This window comes from Hemitrygon akajei, chromosome 29 (assembly GCF_048418815.1).
Source record: "Hemitrygon akajei chromosome 29, sHemAka1.3, whole genome shotgun sequence".
Lineage (NCBI taxonomy): Eukaryota > Metazoa > Chordata > Chondrichthyes > Myliobatiformes > Dasyatidae > Hemitrygon > Hemitrygon akajei.
The window spans coordinates 28771899-28793730 of NC_133152.1; the positions used below are offsets into that span (position 1 = coordinate 28771899).

The 21832-nt window shown below is 40.7% G+C and overlaps 1 protein-coding gene across 1 annotated transcript; it reads left to right on the plus strand.

The window, feature by feature from the left end:
• Positions 1 to 2544: 2544 nt before the first annotated feature.
• park7 (parkinson protein 7) lies at positions 2545 to 21161 on the plus strand. The gene is made up of 6 exons (XM_073032031.1): positions 2545 to 2664; positions 7515 to 7616; positions 8425 to 8484; positions 9796 to 9865; positions 19744 to 19830; positions 20203 to 21161. Exons 1-6 carry the CDS (start codon positions 2575 to 2577, stop codon positions 20355 to 20357), a joined length of 564 nt encoding a protein of 187 aa, XP_072888132.1. The 5' UTR covers positions 2545 to 2574; the 3' UTR covers positions 20358 to 21161.
• The last annotated feature ends 671 nt before the right edge of the window (positions 21162 to 21832 follow it).

Below are 21832 nucleotides of genomic sequence, written 5' to 3' on the forward strand. Positions count from 1 at the left end.
CGACGAATTCAACCCAGGACTGCCTTAGGGATTCTGGATTTTACTCGAGGTTTACTCCTAAAGCCTTCCCCAGGAGTGAGTACAACCACAAGGCAGCGGAGGTTTGAGATCAGAGTTTTCTTTCTCCTAGGTGAGCTGTCAACCATTGCTGGCGAGCCTGCCATTTGCTCAAAGTGTCAGCAACCCTCCTGTCAGTAGAAACGGTTCTGCGGGACTTAGTGACTAAACCACACGTAAAGGCCAGGAGCTGGACTTGGTCGTCAGAGGCTATTTGAGAGCATTTCATAGGTAGGGGGACCTTATCCCCACTACTGCCTGGCTATGACAACCTTAAGGAACCAAAGTAAGTACAAACATGTGATAGACCTTTTTGTAACTTCTATATAGTCCAGTTCATCACAGGCAAAGCCCTCCACCACTGAGCACATTCACACGGAGCGCTGCCACGAGAAAGCAGCATCCATCATCAAAGAACCCCCACTGTGCCCTGTTCTTGCTACTACCATCGGGTAGGAGGTATAGAGGTCTTAAATCCCAAACCTCCAGGTTCAGGATTACTACCCTACAGCCGTCAGGCTCCTGAACCAGCATGAATAACTTCACTCACCGCTACTCTGAACTGATCCTACGACCTACAGACTCACGCTGAATGATCCTTTACAACTCAGGTTCTCAGTGTCATTTTTATTTGCACATTGGTTGTTTGTCAACCTTTGTTTATGTATAGTTTCTCGTAAAATTCAATGGTATTTCTTTTCTCCTGTAAGTGCTTGCAAGAATATGAGTCTCAAGTAGTGTATGGTAATATTTACATATTTTAAGTGGACATTTCCTCTGAAGTTTGGACTTTGATTCCCTTTTGTTAATTCAGTTTGATTTCTCATTGAGAGGATTGGATCACGTCACGCACAAAGTCTTGATGCTCTTTGAGTGTGTAGCTGCTTCATAGATCTCTGTATGTCCCTGAGTCCATTCTATCGTTTCCAAGTGATCCCAGATTTAATCAACACTAGTGTTCACATGAGAAAAGGCTGTAGATGCTGGAATATTTGCATTTTCATCTTTTCGTCCCTGAACAACTGTGGTGTTGCAGTGATAGGTTTTGGGAAACATGAAGTAAAAATAGGAATTGCTGGAAAATGCTTAGTAGGTCAAACGTTATCAGTGGAATGAGAAATAAAGTTAATGTTTTGGGGTTAAAGACCTTTTATCAGAGCGCTTATCTGGCCTGCTGAATTTTCCCAGTAATTTCTGTTTTTGTTTCCGATTGCACAACATGATTTTTATTTTGCTTTTGGTAAATACAAAGACCATAAGATATAGGAGCAGAATTAGGCCATTTGGCCCATCAAGTCTACTCCATTTTTCAATCATGGCTGAATCTTTTCTTCACCTTCCCTTTCTTCCACCTTTTTCCAATTAAGAATCTAAAAATCTCTTCCTCAAGTACACCGAATGACCTGACCTCCACGCCCTCTGAGGCAATGAATTCCACAGATTAATCACACTCTAATTGAAGAAATACCTCCTCACCTCAGTTTTAGAGAAGTTCCTTTATTCTGAGGTTGTACCTTCAGATCCTGGACTCCATGACTAACAAAAACATCTGTCCCATTCTATTTCGGCCTTCCATTATTTTGTAGGTTTCAATGAGATTTGCCCATCATCCTTGTGAACTTCATCAGTACAGGTCCATAATCATCACGTGCTTCTCTTACATACAGTAAGAACTTGATGTTTTGTTCATGATCACAGAAATCCCTGAAAGTGGCAACACAGACGGGGTGGTGAAGAATGTGTGTGGTATGCTTGTCTTCACTGTCCAAGGTACTGAGTACAAGAGTTGGGACTAGTTCAGCAAGCTGGTGGGACCACACTTGGCACAGTTCTGGTTGCGTACTATAGGAAGGATGTGATTAAGTTTAAGGGGCTGCAGAAGAGATTCATAGGATGTGGCCCGACAGGATTGCTTAGGTTATCAGGAGAGAATGGAGATCTGAGACTGATTTCCCCAGAGTGAAAGAGGCTTAGGGGTGACCTTATTAAGATTCATAGAACATGAGGGGATAAGATGACCTTTTTCTCAGTGTAGGTGCGTCCAAAACGAGAACGCATAGGTTTAAGGTAAGAAATACTAAGGGTCAAGATTTTCACCGGGAGGTTGGTGGGCATATGGAGTGAGCTGCCCAAAGTGGTAGAGGCAAGTATAATTACAACAGCTAAAACACATTTGGACAGGTATATGGGCAGGCAAAATTGGGATGTGGTCCAAACACTGGCAAATAGCCCTAGTTCAGGTAGGCACCTACCTGACATGGACAAGTTGGGCTAAAGGCCTATTTCTGTAATGCATACCCTGGCAACTCTATTACCACGATAAAGCAAAATGTTTCATTTGCAGAATTGAGCATTTCCAGAACTACTTTTTAGTGTTCTTTTGCATCACTGTTCTTTGAATGAGTTTGTTACAGTTTATTTATTTTGAGATTGCGACGCGCAATGTCTGTCCTCGTCAGGACCCGTACTTCACCCTCCTCCCCTGTACTGCGCAGCAGCGCCATTCACTGTGCCAAGATGGCGGGTAAGAGGGCGCTGCTGATTTTGGCCAAAGGCGCCGAGGAGATAGAAGTGGTAGTTCCTACCGATTTGATGCGCCGAGCTGGGGTGAGTAAAGTGGGTCGGATAGTTTTTATTGTATAAAATTTGAAATATTTGTTTGGCATTAATTTGCGGCGAAGTGCAGAGTTCTGTGCAAGGTGTGATGTACGTGGGAGTTGTCCAATCACAACGCAGCCTGGGCGCCGTGTCGGATTACGCAGCCAATTAGTTGGTGGTAGGGGAGGGACTTTTGAGAAGCTGGTTGACCTGGCCAAACCTCGAATTCCAGGAGAGTTCTGGAGTCCTGGAACATCATTTCCTGCACTTACAATAAGCACTACTCTTGCAAGTCATTCGAACGTTATTTAACATTATGAAAATAACCCGTTTTGGCAATCTTTTTATATAATTATCACAATTCATTTGTTTAAATGTGCACTATTTTTTGCACAATTAATTTAAGTGATAGAAGTAGAGCATAGAACCAGGTGCTTCAGTACACTGGCCAAGCAACCATTTACAAAAACCGTATACTAATCCCTGGTATGAGACACCAGTGCCCCTGAACAGGAAATAAAAACCCTACAAAAGGTAGTGAATATAGCCCAGTCCATCACAGGTAAATCTCACCCTTGACCACATTTACCAGGAGTTCTGTCGCAGGAATGCAGCAGCCATCAAGGACCCCCACTATCCAGGCCATGCTCTTTTCCCACTAAAGCCATCAGGAAGGACGAACAGGATCCTCAGGACTCACATCATCAGGTTGAAGAACAGTTACTACTTGTCAGGATCAGGTTTAATATCACCGGCATATGTCATGAAATTTGTTAACTTTGTGGCAGCAGTACATGATAATGGAGGGGGAGGGGAACTCAACCATCATCTCTTGAACCAGAGGGGATAACTTCACTCAGCCTAACACTAAACTGATTCCACAACCTATGGACTCGTGCTTAAGGACTTTGCAATTTGTGTTCTCGATACTTATTTATTATTATTTTTCTTTTTGCATTTGCAATGTTGTCTTTTCCATGCTGACTTTGTCATGTGTAGCTTTCATTGATTTTTTTTTGTTTCTTTGTATTTACTGTGAATGCCCACAAGGAAATGAATATCAAGGTACTTGTATGTTGACATATGTACTTTGAACTTTTATTCTCCCCTCTCCACGTTTTTCATTAATTCTTCTCTGACTCCTCCACTAATATTCTACCACTCATTTATACACTACAAGTAATTATTTGGGATGTGGTAGGAATCTGGAGCAGTCATTGGGAGAATGTACAAATAACACAGCACCTGAGGTCAGGATTGAGCTGCTGAAATAGCAGACCTCAGTTGTAAAACATTTCCACAGATTTTTGTTCTGGCAGTGGAAAATTAGGGAGTGAGAGAGAGTTTGAAAAGAAAAAATAGAAGCTGAAATATAAAAACAAATGCTTGGGTTCAAGCAGTTAACTGGAAAGGGAAATGGAGGCAATGTTTCCAGTCTCTTTAAAATGTTAATTTGGTTTCTGCTTCTAACACAGATGCTGCCTGACCTGCGTATACCCAGCATTTTCTGATTTTAATTTAGTAAATTCCATGATTTATCAAAAGTACTTCAGTGATTTTCTTAATGTTTCACTCAAAGGAACTTCAGTTGTGTGATGTGATTATTGCATATGTGTCCATCTTGTTAAGCTGTAACTAAAACCAAGGGTCCATGATTGTGTGCAGTGCTTCTGTATGCACTGTGCTATATCGTCCGATGTAGGGTTAAACTGAGGCGATCATTTATACCTGTGTAATATTCCGTGGGATGGTTTTGCAGAAGAGGGCAATGCTATTAGGTGTCCTTGCTAATTAATATATTACCTCCCTTTTCTGCCTTTGATCTAAATATTATTTGACTATGGAGGTGTGAGTCAGTGGGAAGCTGTTATTTGGGGGAGGGTGTAGAGAGAGAAAATCTACTGGTTAGATTTATATTGAGCTGAAAGGAGGATGTTGAGCTTGTTTGTTGCCAGCCATTTCACCCATATTCTATGGTGTAAGGTTCAGAACTACTGCGGCATCCATCAATCTATCAAACTGTGATAGAAGCTTGGGGCCTCCCTCCAATTATTTACTTTGTTAACAAACATTAGTAATGTGTGAGGCATAAGAAATGGACAGATTTGATCACAGATCAACTTGTATTCTGTTTTGGTAGTCTTCAATCTAATGATGTCAACATAAATTTCTCTAACTTCCAGTATCCACTCCCCTTGGTCACCCTTGCCCCCTTTGTTTTCTGCTATTGCTTCTGTCATAATTATCACTTCTCTTTCCCTTTTCTGACCCTCACGACCTGCCTATCATCCACCCCTTCTTCCCTCTAGTTTCCCACCTCCTTCTCTTTATATTATGGTCCACTGTCCTTTCCTACCAGGTTCCATCTTTTTCAGCCCTTTGCCTTGTCCACCTATCACCTCCCAGCTACTCACATCATTCCCACACCCCATCCCTCTGCTGCCTGTCTTCTCCTTCTCCCTTGGATTGACCCTATCACCCACCGACTCGTGCTCCTCTCCTTCCAACCACCCTCTTGTTCAGACTCTTGTCTTTTTTCTTTCCAGCCCTGATGAAGGGTCTTTGCCTGTTCCCTCCATAGCCACTGCCTGATCTGCTGAGTTCCTCCATTCTAGCATCTGAGGTTTTTCTTGTGTCTGCACAGATCAATCTATTCCTTTTCTTGTACCTAATCTCACTTTGATATTAAATAATTTTTATGTGTTGACAAATGTGTACTTAGAGATATCAAATCAAAGAGAAAATGTTACTTAAAATCTATAAGTACATGTTAGTTTATTAGTGGACAGTATTGTATTGAATGTATTAAATAGTTATTTGTGATGGAGATGGAAGAGTAGGTTTGGTAGTTGTGGAGAGAATGTTCCCACTGGAATGGTGATAGGTTGCTGCAGTGGAGGTGCCTGTTGTAAACTTCCACCTCCAGAGTCTTGCTGTGGATTGATCTAAGGTTATGTAGCCCAGCTTTACCAGTATTTTCCCTTCCTACACTATCCTCTATCTTGGCAGCATCTTCCTGCTTCTGCTTGTTGCAGGATAGTAACAGATAGGGACAGAGGACTTCTGTTTTTGCTATGATTGCAGTTTATTGGTGCTTTGTGTCTTTTTAATGTCAGAACCAAGAAGTGGTCTGTGTTGTCCCTATCAATTGTGCCTGTTATCGTTAGCACCTGGGATAAATTAAATTATTTTATTTATGGGTACAGTGAGGAACAGGCCCAACAAGCTGCACCACTCAGCAATACTGTACACCTATTTAACACTAGTCTATTAACAGGGCAATTTACAATGACTATTTAATCTACTAATTGGTACATCTTTCGACGGAGGGAGGAAACTAGAGCATCCGGAGGAAACCCATGTGGTCATGGAGAGACATACAGCTCCTTACAGTCAGTACCGGAATTGAACTCTGAGCCCCAATAGTGTTATGCTAACTGCTGCACAACCATGGCGCCCTCAATCTATATTTGACTTTTGCTGATGTGGTTACAACCAGCACACTCCCTTCTCATAAATGTTGTAGCCTGGCTTTGAAATGTCCTTGTACATTTTCTCATTTAACTGCACTTGGCTTTCTTCAGGTCAACGGTTTGGTATGAGAATTTTTGCATGGGTTTAAGCTGCAGATAAGTGTATGGATAAGTATATTGGTACTGCTTCCTGCACCTGTACAAAAGTGGAATTTGTACAAAACCTGAAGGGGTGGTATGGTGGGGCTTGGAGGGATATATATCTCTAGCAATGTATTAGTTAGCATTATTCTCAGTAGACCTCCTGACTCCACCCTCCTCTCTCATCCTGCTTTCTGCCAGATTTCCTGCTGTTCTATCCTCCACACTTCGAGATTCCTGTTCCTGGCCTTCGTATCTGCCCTGAAAAGACATTCCACGTGAATGCCTTTAAAGGTGTCTTCCATGTTTCCTCAAATGGGCTTTCCACACACCATTTCCTCTTGTCTCTTCCTCAAAACCAGAGCTTTGTTATTGCCTTGAACTTCATTGTCTTCCACATTGAACAAATTATCCTTAATTTTCACTGGCTTCCACAGGGTTCCATCAAAAGATGCCCTTTTTTTCAGTATCTTGAAGGGCTAGTTCTGCCCATGACTCCTTAGCCACCAGCCACTCCCCTTTGGCAGTTTTCCATACTGCAGCACCTGCCCTTTTCACCTCCTCTCTCTTACCATCCAGGCAGACAAGCATTGCTTGCAGATGAAGCACCAGTTCACTTGTGAACTAGTGTATTGCTTTTGGACTCATTATGGTTACCCCACACCAGATAAAGCGTGGCACTGCTTTGAAGAGCACTTCTTTTCAGTCAGCAAGAGCAATAGCAATCCTGTGCTTTTTATTCCAAGTTCCACTGCTGCAAACCTGTCTTCAACTTCCTATGTTGCTTCAGAAGGAACAGTTTTCTTTCTGGGACAGTTACAAATGTAAGAACTAATGGAATAAAACTATTGTACTGATAGTATTATTCAGAAATATCAATAGTTTCTTAATCAGCTGACTGAAGCTCCCAGTAAATTCAGCAGGGCCCCTTTCCCACACTCTGAACAGACGTTCTTTGTTCTCTCCCCTCTTGTGCCAAATTGCAACTTTTTATTTCTCTGCTGATGTTGCTTGGCTTTCCACTTCTGGATCTTCAGCATCTACATTTTTTTAAGGCACTCCCAACTGGAATTAACCTGTTGTGTATTGTTTAAGCTGATGCTAAATTGCATTACCGTAAATCTATTCTGGATTTAGAAATCTCAGTGGCAAGTTTGGAGGAGCAGCCCATTCAAAGTAACACTGTCCTCTGATTTGTTACTTTTCAGTTGGCAGTGATTATCAACTAAATGCTTTGTGTTTCAGATAACGGTAACAGTTGCTGGACTGACTGGCAGTGGATCAGTAACCTGCAGCCGTGATGTGGTCATTTGCCCTGACACCAGCCTAGAAGATGCAGTCAAACAGGTAACATGGCTCTTCTTCTGTGAGAGAATTTAGAATTAATTCTTGCTTTGGAGAAATTGTTCTTTGAAGGAAGACCTAAACACAACAGTCCTGCATTAATTGTGTTTTTATATTCTGATTGTGCATAATTTTGACAGTGGATGAAATTGCCTCTGGTATGCATAGATTAGTTAATGCACATGTGTGTGTAATATCTTGTTTCCGTCTCCGAATGGCTTAATTTGCACTGCATAGTCACAGCTGTCTGTATTCATAGGATAATAAATCCATTGTTGAGTCCTGAATATGGTAACACCAAACTTTACCACTTTGACTCACTTTTCCATGTTCAAGGTGTAAGAACCCTGGGAGAAAGCTAATTTCCTTTTTAAGAGTTGGTGTAGGCTTTTGGCCAAAATTTTTGTTTTGGGCTGTAATGTTTGATTATATGTTGAATACCATATTTTGCTGTACCTGTAAGACACTGTACATTTCAGGACAATCTGTTCTTCTAAAATGCATGCCAGATAATACTGCATCGTCTCAAACCAGTACTTGTTCTAAAGCTTGTACTTCTGTTTTCTGGTTTGTTAGAGGGAATCAGCAAATCTTCAGTAGCTGAGTTTGAATGGTAGATGAAGCAAGAGTTCAGTTGGGAAGAGGAATTCAAGACTTAGTGTGACTGTTAACTGTCATTTCATCTTTTTTTTCTCTCTCCATACTGAGTTAAATTCCTTCTGCTCCAAAACATGATAGATTTACCGCTTCACTTCTGTATAGAAAAATTTACTATTGGGTTAGTTGATTAATGTTTTTTGTCTCTTTACAGTGCCCATATGATGCAGTTGTACTACCTGGAGGGAATCTTGGAAGCCAGAATTTAGCGGAGGTAACCCCAAGTTAACACGTGCCTTTTTTAGTTACAACTCATTTTGCTTTGGAAGCTGTACATATTTGACAGATGTTCTATTTACTCCACATAATTTCCTTCCTTTTGTCCATAAAGAACTTTAATGTAATACTTTTCTGGCCATACCAGCATCTTCTAAAATCAAGGAGTTAGTTGGTGAGATCCAACTGTTCTGGAGACAGTGGGATGAATAAAATATTCCAAACTGCAGTGAGGTTAAATGACTAGGCCCAGTTGTGATGTGTTCCAGAGATAAACTACTGAGAAGTTGCTTTGTGTTTTAATAGTTTAAACAGTATTGTCACCTGGCGTGGTTGAATAATACTTGTCTTGATGCTGTTTGTTTTTAAAGTCCTATAAACTGGATGATTTGAGATTTCCAGAGTCGCATTGATGGTTTTTCTATATATATATTTGAGTACTTTGGACACCACTGATGCCTAAACAACTTGTGCTGTGATATGGGGGGGAGGGGTTGAGGTGTGAGGAAAGGTCCTGTGAACAACTGGTAAAGAAGAGTGCTAACAGGAAGCAGATTCTTCCTGCGAAGGAGCGTGTGACAGAACCCTCTTGGTTTTCTATTAGGAGGTTCCTGTCTGTCAAAGCCAATTTTTTTTTACCCCCTCCTTTCTTGGTTCCATCTATCACCAGCCAGCCCCCTGCCTTGCTCTCCCTCTCATCTTCTGATGCTGGGAAACCACCTCTTTACATCTTAGTCCTGACGCAGTGTCTAGATCCAAAACCTCGAAGATTCTACTGCCTCCAAGGATGTTGGTTGACTTGCTGAGTTGCTCCAGCAGTTTTTTTTGCACCTGTAGGAGAGAGAACATGGTTGGTAGAACTGGTTGTTTTGTCAGTAAATATCTTTCCCTTTTAGACCAGAAAATTGTGAATTATTTGATATTTGGGGGAGATTTACTCCAGGAAAAAGGCAGAATATTAAGCATTGTATCTGAGCTTCATCCTTGGTGCCAGGAAACAAGCTCAACATTCCACCCCCTCCATAATGCCCCCAATGTGTGAAATGATTTCTAACCTTCTCATGCAGGAAAGAACCACAAGGCTGTTGTACCTTAGTGTACTTCAAGAGAATTAGTGATTACTAACTTCAGATCTACATTTGGCATTTTAAATACAATTTTGTGTATTGAGGGATCTCACAGCTTTTTACAATGATTTTGCAGAGTTGAAAAGTGAAGTAAAGAACAGTATATATTACTGTCAATCACAGTGGCTGTTTAAAATATAAATTCACAATTGTTCATTGAAACTTTTTTCCCTTCCTACTAGTCACCTGCTGTAAAAGAGGTGTTGAAGGCCCAGGCAGATGGGAAGCGTTTGATTGCTGCTATCTGTGCAGGTATGGCTAGAATGAAATGGATTTGAAACTGTGTTTATCTCTATGGTTAAAGCCTTGTGTTCATGGAGACCAGGACTGTATTTTATTTCTGGTCTGTATGATAATAGATGCTCTTGCTCAGTAGAGATACTGGAATTGACCTCTATAATCAAGTTAACCAGTATGTCTATACCATTTTTTTTTTGTTGTTCACTCTTCCACCTTTATCAAGCTGATTAGGAACATACCATCTGCTTTTAGTTAATATTACACATTATAACTGCTTGAGGGTGACTAGCATCTGAATGCCAGTGAGAGTGGAAAGCATAACTTTTATCGGTGTACCTGATATAGCAAGAAATGCTTCAAGCAAGTAAAATTGACAGGAATCCACAGGGACACGAGGATTGACAATCAAAAGTGTGATCACAGGTGAAATTTCAAGGAATGTGTCATAAAGGATGGGTGGTCGGGTGGAGATATGTCTCTACCAAAGGAGGTGTAAGGCGCTCCTTCCCTTTGCTAGCCTGCAGGTCACCCTTGGGCAAGGTGTACCACCTTCTTAGCTTCTAAGATCAGGGTCATGTAAAGTCATTGGAGCAGGTGGTTGATGGTTGTATAAGCAACTGGTCCATATCACAAGTCTTGGTTATGTGACCACTGACACCAGGCAGACAATCTCTGAAGGGTATTGATAATGACTGGGGTCACTTATCTTGAAAGACACAGCCTGGAAGAAGGCAATGGCACACCACTTCTGTAGAAAAAAATTGCCAAGAACAATCATCGTAATGAATAGACCATGATCACCCACATCATACAACATGGCACATAACGATGATAAGAAGAATGAAAAGGATATTGGGAGAAAATTTTTTGTTTAGTAATTATCAGCCAGAGTACATAATTAGATCATACATATAGCGGTTTTACAGCAAGAGACAATTAGATGTAATGAGGACGATTACCGTGGGAGGATCTGAAAAGAAAAATACAAATTTTAAAATTGAGATATTAGAACATAGAATAGTACAGCACATTACAGGCCCTTTGGCCCACAATGTTGTGCTGACCCTCAAACCCTGCCTCACATATAACCCCCCACTTTAAATTCTTCCATATACCTGTCTAGTAGTCTCTTAAACTTCACTAGTGTTTCTGCCTCCACCACTGACTCAGGCAGTGCATTCCACGCACCAACCACTCTCTGAGTGGAAAAACCTTCCTCTAATATCCCCCTTGAACTTCCCTCCCCTTAACTTAAAGCCATGTCCTCTTGTACTGAGCAGTGGTGCCCTGGGGAAGAGGAGCTGGCTGTCCACTCTGTCTATTCCTCTTAATATCTTGTACACCTCTATCATGTCTCCTGTCATCCTCCTTCTCTCCAAAGAGTAAAGCCCTAGCTCCCTTAATCTCTGATCATAATCCATACTCTCTAAACCAGGCAGCATCCTGGTAAATCTCCTCTGTACCCTTTCCAATGCTTCCACATCCTTCCTATAGTGAGGCGACCAGAACTGGACACAGTACTCCAAGTGTGGCCTAACTAGAGTTTTATAGAGCTGCATCATTACATCGCGTCTCTTAAACTCTATCCCTCGACTTATGAAAGCTAACACCCCATAAGCTTTCTTAACTATCCTATCTACCTGTGAGGCAACTTTCAGGGATCTGTGGACATGTACCCCCAGATCCCTCTGCTCCTCCACACTACCAAGTATCCTGCCATTTACTTTGTATTCTGCCTTGGAGTTTGTCTTTCCAAAGTGTACCACCTCACACTTCTCCGGGTTGAACTCCATCTGCCACTGCTCAGCCCACTTCTGCATCCTATCGATGTCTCTCTGCAATCTTCGACAATCTTCTACACTATCTACAAGACCACCAACCTTTGTGTCGTCTGCAAACTTGCTAACCCACCCTTCTACCCCCACATCCAGGTCGTTAATAAAAATCACGAAAAGTAGAGGTCCCAGAATAGATCCTTGTGGGACACCACTAATCACAACCCTCCAATCCGATTGTACTCTCTCCACCACGACCCTCTGCCTTCTGCAGACAAGCCGATTCTGAATCCACCTGGCCAAACTTCCCTGGATCCCATGCCTTCTGACTTTCTGAATAAGCCTACCATGTAGAACCTTGTCAAATGCCTTACTAAAATCCAAGTAGATCACATCCACTGCACTACCCTCATCTATATGCCTGGTCACCTCCTCAAAGAACTCTTATCAGGCTTGTTAGACACGATCTGCCCTTCACAAAGCCATGCTGACTGTCCCTGATCAGACCATGATTCTCTAAATGCCCATAGATCCTATCTCTAAGAATCTTTTCCAACAGCTTTCCCACCACAGATGTAAGGCTCACTGGTCTGTAATTACCCAGACTATCCCTACTACCTTTTTTGAACAAGGGGACAACATTCGCCTCCTGCCAATCCTCTGGTACCATTCCTGTGGACAACGAGGACATAAAGATCCTAGCCAGAGGTTCAGCAATCTCTTCCCTCGCCTCGTGGAGCATCCTGGGGAATATTCCGTCAGGCCCCGGGGACTTATCTGTCCTAATGTATTTTAACAACTCCAACACCTCCACTCCCTAAATATCAACATGCTCCAGAACATCACCCTCACTCATATTGTCCTCACCGTCATCAAGTTCCCTCTCATTGGTGAATACCGAAGAGAAGTATTCATTGAGGACCTCACTCACTTCCTCAGCCTCCAGGCACATCTTCCCACTTTTATCTCTAATCGGTCCTTCCTCCTATATTGTTTAACTAAGATTTAGTATATGTCACCAAACAATATTGGGTGAGGAAGAATTGGTGGAAGTTGAGGTGTGGGTAGGAATTTTGAGTACCCAGAAGTTTAGAGTAGGTCAATCAGAAAGTAAAGGCATGGGTGAGTGTTCAGTAGTGGGGCAGCTGAAATGATTAATGTTATGGAAGAGGAAATGGGCTGTTTAAAGACCAGGAAATACAAGTTCCAGAGCAGAATTTTGCTGAATCTAACAACAGTGTTGCCAACAGACTGATTGGGTTTCAGATGGCTCTAAGGGAGAGAAGTGGGGTCTTTTGTCATGGAGCAGAGTCTGTGATGGGAAACCATAGACTGTTACAATGATGTTGGACTTTAGGGGTGGGTTTAGGAAAGCTGTCTGTTTAGGAAAGTTGACATTGCAGGGATCAGCAGCTGGAGGTAAGAAATCCAGGTTAATTCAGCCTACATTTGGAAACTATCTTTGTTTCCCATTAATGTCGTCATGTAGTTGTGAATTGTGCGTCCTTGGCAGTACCGAGGTGGTGTGAGTAAAGAATCCGTTCTAGTTCTAGCTGCAACTAGATAGGCATAGGTAAAAAATAGAATAGTCTTGCCTAAATCAGGAAAAGGAAGTGATGAGTCAGTGTTGGGTATTCATAAACTCACTCAATTTAGGATTGAACTTGCTGACATGGTGACTGAGTAAAGCTATCTGAAATAATAGGGAAAAATTGAGTGTAAGGTGCTACTTCCTGTCTTATTTTTCACCCAACAAGACTTGTAACGTTTGTGCAAAAAGTTTGTATGCTTGACTGGTTGGTTCTTGGGTTGAAGAATCTCTGTTGTAGCCATTAAAAAGGCTGCACTGTATCACTTACTAATCACCGCTGGCTATTTCCTAGCACTCTGACCGCAATGCTCTGCACAGTTTGAACTTTCCTGAATGGCATTTACAGTGTGTTGAAGACATCCTGCATAACCATAACTTCTCCTCAAAACTTTTCCAATTGTTGGAGCAGTAGCAAAGATCAGTACAACTGACACACAGATTAAATTTGAAATCTATTTTCTTAACACGTTTAACTACATTTAAAATGAGAGATTATAGTAAGAATTTAACTCTTCTGTCATGCAGCAGGGCACTAAAAGGCGACAGTGAATTGCTTCTATAGACTAGGTGAAAAAAATCTCTCTCCTTTTTCCTGAGCTGGGATAAATGCAGAGATTTGTAGTTGGGACCACTGTGCAAGATGCAGAGAAATGGGTCATGTGGGCCTTCAGCAACAAATAAAATGCCAGAGGAACTCAGCAATTCAGGCGAGAAGAGACAGCCGGCATTTCGGGCCAAGACCCTTCATCAGGAGCCCTGATGAAGGGTCTTGGCCTGAAATTTTCACTTTGACTTCCCCTCCATAGATGCTGCTTGACTTGCTGAGTTCCTCCAGCATTTTGAGAGTGTTGCGTCCCTAATTGTCTCATTTACATTTGCCATTATTTGTAATGTTGTCGACCTACTGATGATTTTTCATTGCTGCACAGAAATATTTGGCTATCTCTATTGCAAGTTTGAAATATTGAAGTAATTCCAATGAACCAAAAAAAAAGTCCCTGAACATATCAAACCTATGTTGGTGATTATTTTAAAGATGTTACTCCCTCAATGCTAACACCAAATCTGATTTGTGTGTTACTATTTTCATATGTAACTTTGAGTAGACACTGTTCTGCCGCATTGGTGGTAATATAAGTAACTGTAGGTCTGAGTTTAGTGTGCAAGCATATGGGTTGGGTTATTAACAAGAGGTTTTTTTTTGTCTTGCAGTCAGTCAGTGGTTAAGGAATACCTTAATTAGTCTTTAAGGTATTAAACATCTTGGATTATTGAAAACTTGCTGCTGACTGGAGAGTATGGGGTAAAGGGGCATGGTCTGAGGTAAAATAAATAATTGCCATATGCAGAAATGTATAGAAATTAGCACTTTTTACAAATGGCAGTAGATGTTAGGTCAAATATACAGCTTGTAGCGATGTGCTACACACAGCGCTGAAATAACGACACGCAGTCGGTAAGTCGTTTTGAGACTAGTTTATTCAAACTTCGCGGCGCTGGCATTTAATCCCTAGCGCCCGCCCTCTCCGGGCGGAAATGACATCAGAGGTGCATTACCAAAGTCTCCCCCAGCGTGCTGGCTATTTGTGAGCCGGTTCGCCTCTGCAGAAAGTGGGTCGCCACAAGCAGATGATATTTGTTAAACAGAATTTGAGATATTGTAGGAATAGAGTGTTGAAGAAGCAGCTGTAAAGAATTCAGAAGTAAATCTGCTGTAATCTGGTTGAATGGAGCTGAGATTTGGTGGCATACAATTCTTACATTGTATGTGCTGTCACATTGTATAATACTTACTTATTGAGTGTTTATAATGTACATGGCAATAATCAGCACCCTTCATGATTATTTCTTTATGCTGCTAATGAAGGTGAATGTGGGCTGAGTTAAAATATTTCATTGCAAATCATTACTCTCCAATTAGTTGTATACATAGAAGACTAAGTAAATGGGGAAAGGAATTTTGTTAAAAAATGCATAATTTGTAGCTTAAATATAGGATCAGAATAAAACCAATCCTGTGATCCAGTACTCCAAAGATTACCAGTGCAGCATGACATCTAAATCCTTCCAGTGTTTACAGTGATGTCAGCAATGACTAGACCAACCTGAGGAAAACTGTCCCAATATGTTTTTCACTCATCGCCATCAACACGGTGTGGTCAGCAGGTATATCATCTTCCAACAGGAATTTAGGTTGGATAATTTGGCTCATTTTGTTTTAAACCACCACCCTTATTTCCTGGCGATTAGGAATGAAGGACCAGAATTCTCCTTGTAATAAAAGAATATGGTTGTTATCTTCTAGTTCCATTCCTGAAGGTAAGTGCATTGGATATCGGTCAATTCCTTGCTAATTTCTTGGAGGCAGATTGAGTGTTTTAGTGAGAACCTTATTTAATGGCTTTTATGTTTGAATTTTGAATTTGTGATTGATTGATCCAGTTCCTGCAAGATGTAGCTTGGTTGGGAGTTGAGCCAATTTACTGAGGAATAAATTGAGTTCGCCTTCTATTCTGTGTTGGTCTTGGTATTTTGTGACTGGGATGCTAGCAGGATGCCCTGGTCTTAAAAAGTAGTAGTATAGGATATTTGGTATGGATTATTGAGGCTTTTAGTCAGTTAACCTGCCCTCATACCCTAAGGATAATTGTGCATGACTTCCTAGGTGCTGTACTGGGGGTTCCTGGTCCATTCTGTCTTGAGGTATAATTGCTGATCCAAGTCTTATTCAAGGTTTACAAGGATGTTGCCTGGATTGGGGAGCATGCCTTATGGGAATAGGTTGAGTGAGCTTGGCCTTTTCTTCTTGGAGTGGCGGAGGATAAGAGGTGACCTGATAGAGGTGTATAAGATGATGAGAGGCATTGATTGTGTGGATAGTCAGAGGCTTTTTCCCAGGGCTGAAATAGCTAACATGAGAGGGCACAGTTGTAAGTTGCTTGGAAGTAGATACAGAGGAGATGTCAGGGTTTTTACACAGAGAGTGGTGAGTGCGTGGAATGGGCTGCTGGTGATGGTGGTGGAGAAGGATACGATAAGGTCCATACAGGGCTATGGGTAACCTAGGTAATTTCAAAAGTAAGTACATGTTCGGGACAGCATTATAGGCCAAAGGGCCTGTATTGTGCTGTGGGTTTTCGATGTTCTATGTTCTGAGATTGCTTACTTTGCCTGTGAAATGTATATTGTGACTATGAGACTAATTGAACTCACATGATACTGTAAGTGCTGCTGAAAGAAGTACAGACACAGTGCTTGTCTATGGCAGTGCTGCTGAGTTAATGAGGAAGCATAGCATGTTTTGACCCTCAATTTCTGTTGTTCTACAACTTCTATATCTATTATATTTTTGATATTTACTGAAGAAAAATAGTGAGCTAACTGTACATTGGCTGCTATTTATCTGCAGAGGCATGTAAAGTGCTACCATATTACCTCTATATGCTCACATTCCCCCCCCCCCCCCCCCTTGTGGTTTTAAAATGACTATGTTACACACTCTATTGAGAACTAATCTAGGGCCCGTCAGTAATTAGTTGATTAAAGCAACCAAACGTGCTGTCATATTGAAATTTCTCAAAATGCTCCTTGAAATGTCACTGACACATTGGAAAATGTGACTTCAATCCATTCTCGACAGCAAGTTCTGATACATTGTGCTGTACCTTCCTGCTCTGCTAATATGTTTGAGTAATCAGCAGTGATGCTGAATCATTCCTTGTGTTCACTTCACATTTGTTTTCTGGATAAAATTAGGTTTTTGTAGATTGCTTCGTCATTTGAATGAGTAATAAACCTATTAAAATTAATTGGTCTATTAGCATCAAAAAAATAAGGCAAATTTAATGTGTTTAATCCTTTCAAGGTGAACGCCAAGTGTCAGCTGTGTGATTAGGAGTCCTTCATGCCCTTGGTAATAATACAAGTGAAGTCTTCCAAAAATTGCAATACATTCTGTTACAGCTTTTCCAGTAGGCAGATTAGGCATCAAAGTGTCTTTTTGCTCTGCTATATTTTTGAGTGTTTGTATGATGCTTTGCAAATTGTAAGTTGGGTTCCTGTTAAATAAAGTGCTATCCTTGTTATCTATACTTAATATAAAATATACTGCATATCTTATTTGTTTTCCCCCCTTGCAGTTAGAAGTTGCTGTTATTCAAGACTGATTGCTGCTTCCAGGTTTCTATTTTTGCCATCATCCAATCTCCCCAATCTCTGATCTAGAGGTTGATCTTGCTATAGGTGGGAATGGTCATAGTTCATCTTTGAGAAACTGACCTGTAAAAGGATACTAAAGCACAATTGACTTGAATCTGGGGACTTTGTATCTTCCTGGCATGGATCTGAACCTTTAGGACAACACACTGCTATTCTCTCTCTGTAGGGTAACCAATTTTCATTTCCCTGCTCTCAAAATTAATGATCAGTTTCAACGTAATAGTCAAAGCTGCTTCCCTTTTGTGCTACTGATATTGATGGCCGCTGTTAGCGTCATTGTTAACATAAGAATATAAGTAATGAAAGGAGAAGTGGGCCATCTGGGCAGTTGTGCTTACTGTGCTAGTCTAAGGTTATGGCTGGTTTACTTACCTCAGTACCATTTGCCCCTACTGCGGTATATCTCTTTATCTTAAAACTCTTAATCAATCTTTATTAATTGGACCACCACAACCCTCTTGGCTTGGGATTTCCAAACATTCATTTCCACATAGGTGAAGAAATTTCTTGCCAGTCCTGACAGGCCAACCCATATTTTGAGAAACAAGATACTGCAAATGGTGGAATCTTGAGCAACAAACCATCTGCTGGAGGTTCTTTGCAGGTTGAGCAACAGCCGAGGGAAATATTCCTGTGACTACCTTCAAGTCTTCCAGAAATTTCTTCCAATGTTCATCTGAAGTGCTTTGGATATAGGGCCAAGCTGTCCTTTGTGTGGAGGAAGCAAACTGTTTCCTTCCTGACCCCTGGCTGAGCCTTTTGTTGCACTTTATACACATACTTTCTTGTATGTGTCCAAAAACAAGGCATCCACAAGTTCCCTCATCGAGTTCCAATAAGCAGATGACAACAGTGTTGTAGCTCTCTCAGAAAACCACCTACAACAGATTCTGACTGCCTTCAACCGTGCATACATGAAATTTGGACTTATCAATTCCAAGAAGACTCAGATCATCTACCAACCGTCACCAACTGAGACAAATCGGATAGAACCGTCAGTTTAACTTGGCGAAACAACCCTGGAAAACGTGGACCATTTTCCGTATCTTGGAAGTCACCCCTCCTCCAATGTTGACCTTAATGATGAGATCCAACGTCGTCTTATATGCGCTAGAACAGCTTTTGGACGTCTCCGAACAAGAGTCTTTCATGATCATGACATCCGAACAGACACCAAAATGTTAGTGTACAAAGCAGTGATGATCCCAACTCTCCTGTATGCATCAGAAACTTGGACAATGTACCGACGACATCTGAAGGCACTTGAAGAGTTCCATCAACGCTGTCTTCGAAACATCTTAAATATCAGCTGGGAAGATAGAAGAACCAGCGTTAGCATGCTAAATGAAGCGAAAACAACAAGCATTGAAGCCTACGTCATCAAGAACTAACTAAGATGGAGTGGTCATGTTGTTTAGATGAAAGACGAACATCTGCCAAAACAAATCTTCTACTCCCAGCTTAAAGAAGGCAAACGTAAAAGAGGTGGACAAGAGAAGAGATTCAAAGACGTCTTAAAAGGCAACTTGAAGAAATGTAACATCGACATCAGCAATTGGGAAACCAATGCCAAGGACAGGAAACTTTGGCAAACCATCATCCAAGAAGGAACAGCAAATTTTGAAGCCAACAGATGTGCAGAATTAGAAGAAAAGAGAAGAAAACAGAAAGAGAGGCAGCAACAACCAAAGCCTGATCTGCCATCTAGAACTACCTGTCCTGAAAGCAGAAGAACTTTCAAAGCCAAGATTGGATTCATAAGCCACATGAGAGCCCATAAATAGATCAACAGAATGAAGACCATCATCCTCGACCTCAAGGGATAGCCACGATGACTTCCTTGGTAGGGAGAATAGACCAGTGGATAATATTCCAGGCATGGCAGAAAGTCTTTAGACCATCCCCTCCCCAAATAAATGTATAAGGAAACATGGAAATTAAGAGCTGGACAAAGCCATTCAGTCATTGTATTTGCACTAATATTCATTACTATTCCTGGCTGATCATCTGCTTCTGTACTCTCCTCCTGCTTTCTCTTTGTATCCTTTGTTCCCTTTTATATTAAAAAAAAAGTCTAATTCCTTTAGATCAACATATTGTTTGATTTCCTTATTGCTAGTTGTGCCTACAGTATGATATAATTTTAAGTTAGTGTACAAGGACACCAGGTCCCTCATAGCAATCTTAAAGTAGGTATCCTATATGACGCCTGTAGACTAGTTAATTAATTTGGAATGTACAATATATTCTCTTTAATCTGATTAATATGATAACTGTACAATTAAGTATCATCATCTGTTTTTCAGGCCCCACAGCTCTACGGGCTCATGGGATAGGTTATGGACGCAAAGTCACAACCCATCCCCTGGCTAAGGACAAAATGATGGATGGAGGTCAGTATTTGACATTTGTGTTTAATCTAGAATGATAGAGTCTGAATTGGGTTGAAATTGGTCATGAAATCCTGTAAAATTCCTGAAGGGCTCAAAAGTTTCCTGTCAGTACACAGCTTGTTTTAGTGTGCTCAGTTGGATAATGTAGTCTGTGCAAAATTAGCGAATTTTATCCAATTCTGTAGATAAGAGCTCTAGAAAAGTAGCCTTTTTTCCCCTAAGTTTGAGGATAGCATCAAGCATTTTGAGAATTTGCTGTATTTTGAAGTTAATCTTGCAATCTGTTTGGCATCACAATAATCCTAAAGTTTTATCAATACTTGGATAATGTTCTTGAAATCCTTGCTCAGTATCTTTCTCATTCTCTTGCAGGTAACTATTCCTACTCAGAAGCTCGTGTGGAGATAGATGGGAACATCATCACCAGCAGAGGGCCAGGCACCAGCTTTGAATTTGGCCTTGCAATTATTGAAGCACTTCTGGGAAAAGAGGTGGCTGAGAAGGTCAGAACCCCCTTGGTTCTGTGAAATTGCCATCCTTGGAACACTGCGTGGTTAGGGGATGGTTGGAGGGATTGGTTGAAATGATTGTTTTGAAGCTAGAATGTCTCCTGTGCATAATTAGAAATAATGAATTAAACTAATGTCTTTAAAACTGTCAATTTAATGTTGCCATGCAGCAGGGCTACAGACTGTAAACTTAACAGATTTAAAAACCTGACCGTATCCAATGGTGTGTTTAAACAAAAAACTGCACTTGAATTTTTGTTCAATTGTTTTGTTACGTGAATCAAGTAACAGAGGCATAAACTAATTTGAATTTTTTGTTTTTATATTTGAACAATTCAAAGTCCATGAATCTGCTGGGTATGCTGCTTTTTCCATGCATCTTCTAAACACCAGTTTTGCTTTCTGCATTTGAGTACTTCACAGTGTTACACTCTTAAGTATTTGGGAGCCAACTTTTCATTTCTGATTGGCTTCCTGTTCATTTGAGAAATGTTTTGCTCAATCTTTCAACTGATAAATATTTTCCTTTCGCACATTGTTCGAGTAATTTAAATCATATCATATCCCAGGTTATATAAAAAATTGATGCTTGTGAATGCTTATTGGATGTTAAGTGGAAAGTGTAGGATTAGTTAAAATGCCACAAATTATTAGGCTTTAGAATTCCCACTTGTTTAGCTTGACCTGAAACCTTTGAATAGACACTAAGCAGCAATAATTGAACATTCACTGCCTAGTAATTTGGCTGTTTAAATACCAAAAATTCGTGGTGCAGTACTCGTAGCTTTATTTATTGCAAGAAATAAAAATTGATCAGTGATACCATCTGTGTTTTTATATTTATTTTACCTGGAATATCAAATTATCTCATAACAAAACCAGTAGTCATCTTTACAACCAAGTAAGCATTAAGTTTCAGTGTTGGGAATATTATCTAAAGATACAATGAAATAGCAGTTCTTGGGTATGTAACTGGAATAGTCACTTTTCCCAGAGTCATCTACCAAATTATATATCAAAAACACTACATATTTAAAAATGATCTGATTCTATGTATGTTGTGATAGGCTTTAAATGGGGCTAAAACACATGTCTTCCTGTGTTTTAGGGATACATTATGATCAGTTCTGCAGGAATTGGACAATGTCATTTGTGAATGAATGTGTTGAACCTTCTCGTTTTGATTCCACTTCCTGGTTGCTTTATTTCATTGAGTTTAGATCCCTAGCTATCATTGGGGTTTGGTTTGATCTCTCTGATTTTTGCCTCCTTTTCCTTGAAGCCTTTACAGAAACAGAATTCTACCTTCCAGCCCCCTGGAATCTCCTCATGACATAATCTGTAGCTTAATTCCATCTTCTTTCTCTGGCCTAATGCAGCTATCTCTTTGCATTTGAGATTACATGTATTCTGCATCTTTTTTAAATCAAATTGCATCTCTGCAGGATAATATTTACCAATTACTCTAGCTAGCTTCTAGCCAGAATTTCATA

Excerpts from the sequence above, each read along its gene's own strand:
- park7 (XM_073032031.1), top strand. The coding sequence starts at position 2,575 with ATGGCGGGTAAGAGGGCGCTGCTGATTTTGGCCAAAGGCGCCGAGGAG. Across the intron at positions 9,866-19,743 it reads GATTGCTGCTATCTGTGCAG|GCCCCACAGCTCTACGGGCT; the intron begins GTATGGCTAGAA and ends TCTGTTTTTCAG. Across the intron at positions 19,831-20,202 it reads GGACAAAATGATGGATGGAG|GTAACTATTCCTACTCAGAA; the intron begins GTCAGTATTTGA and ends ATTCTCTTGCAG.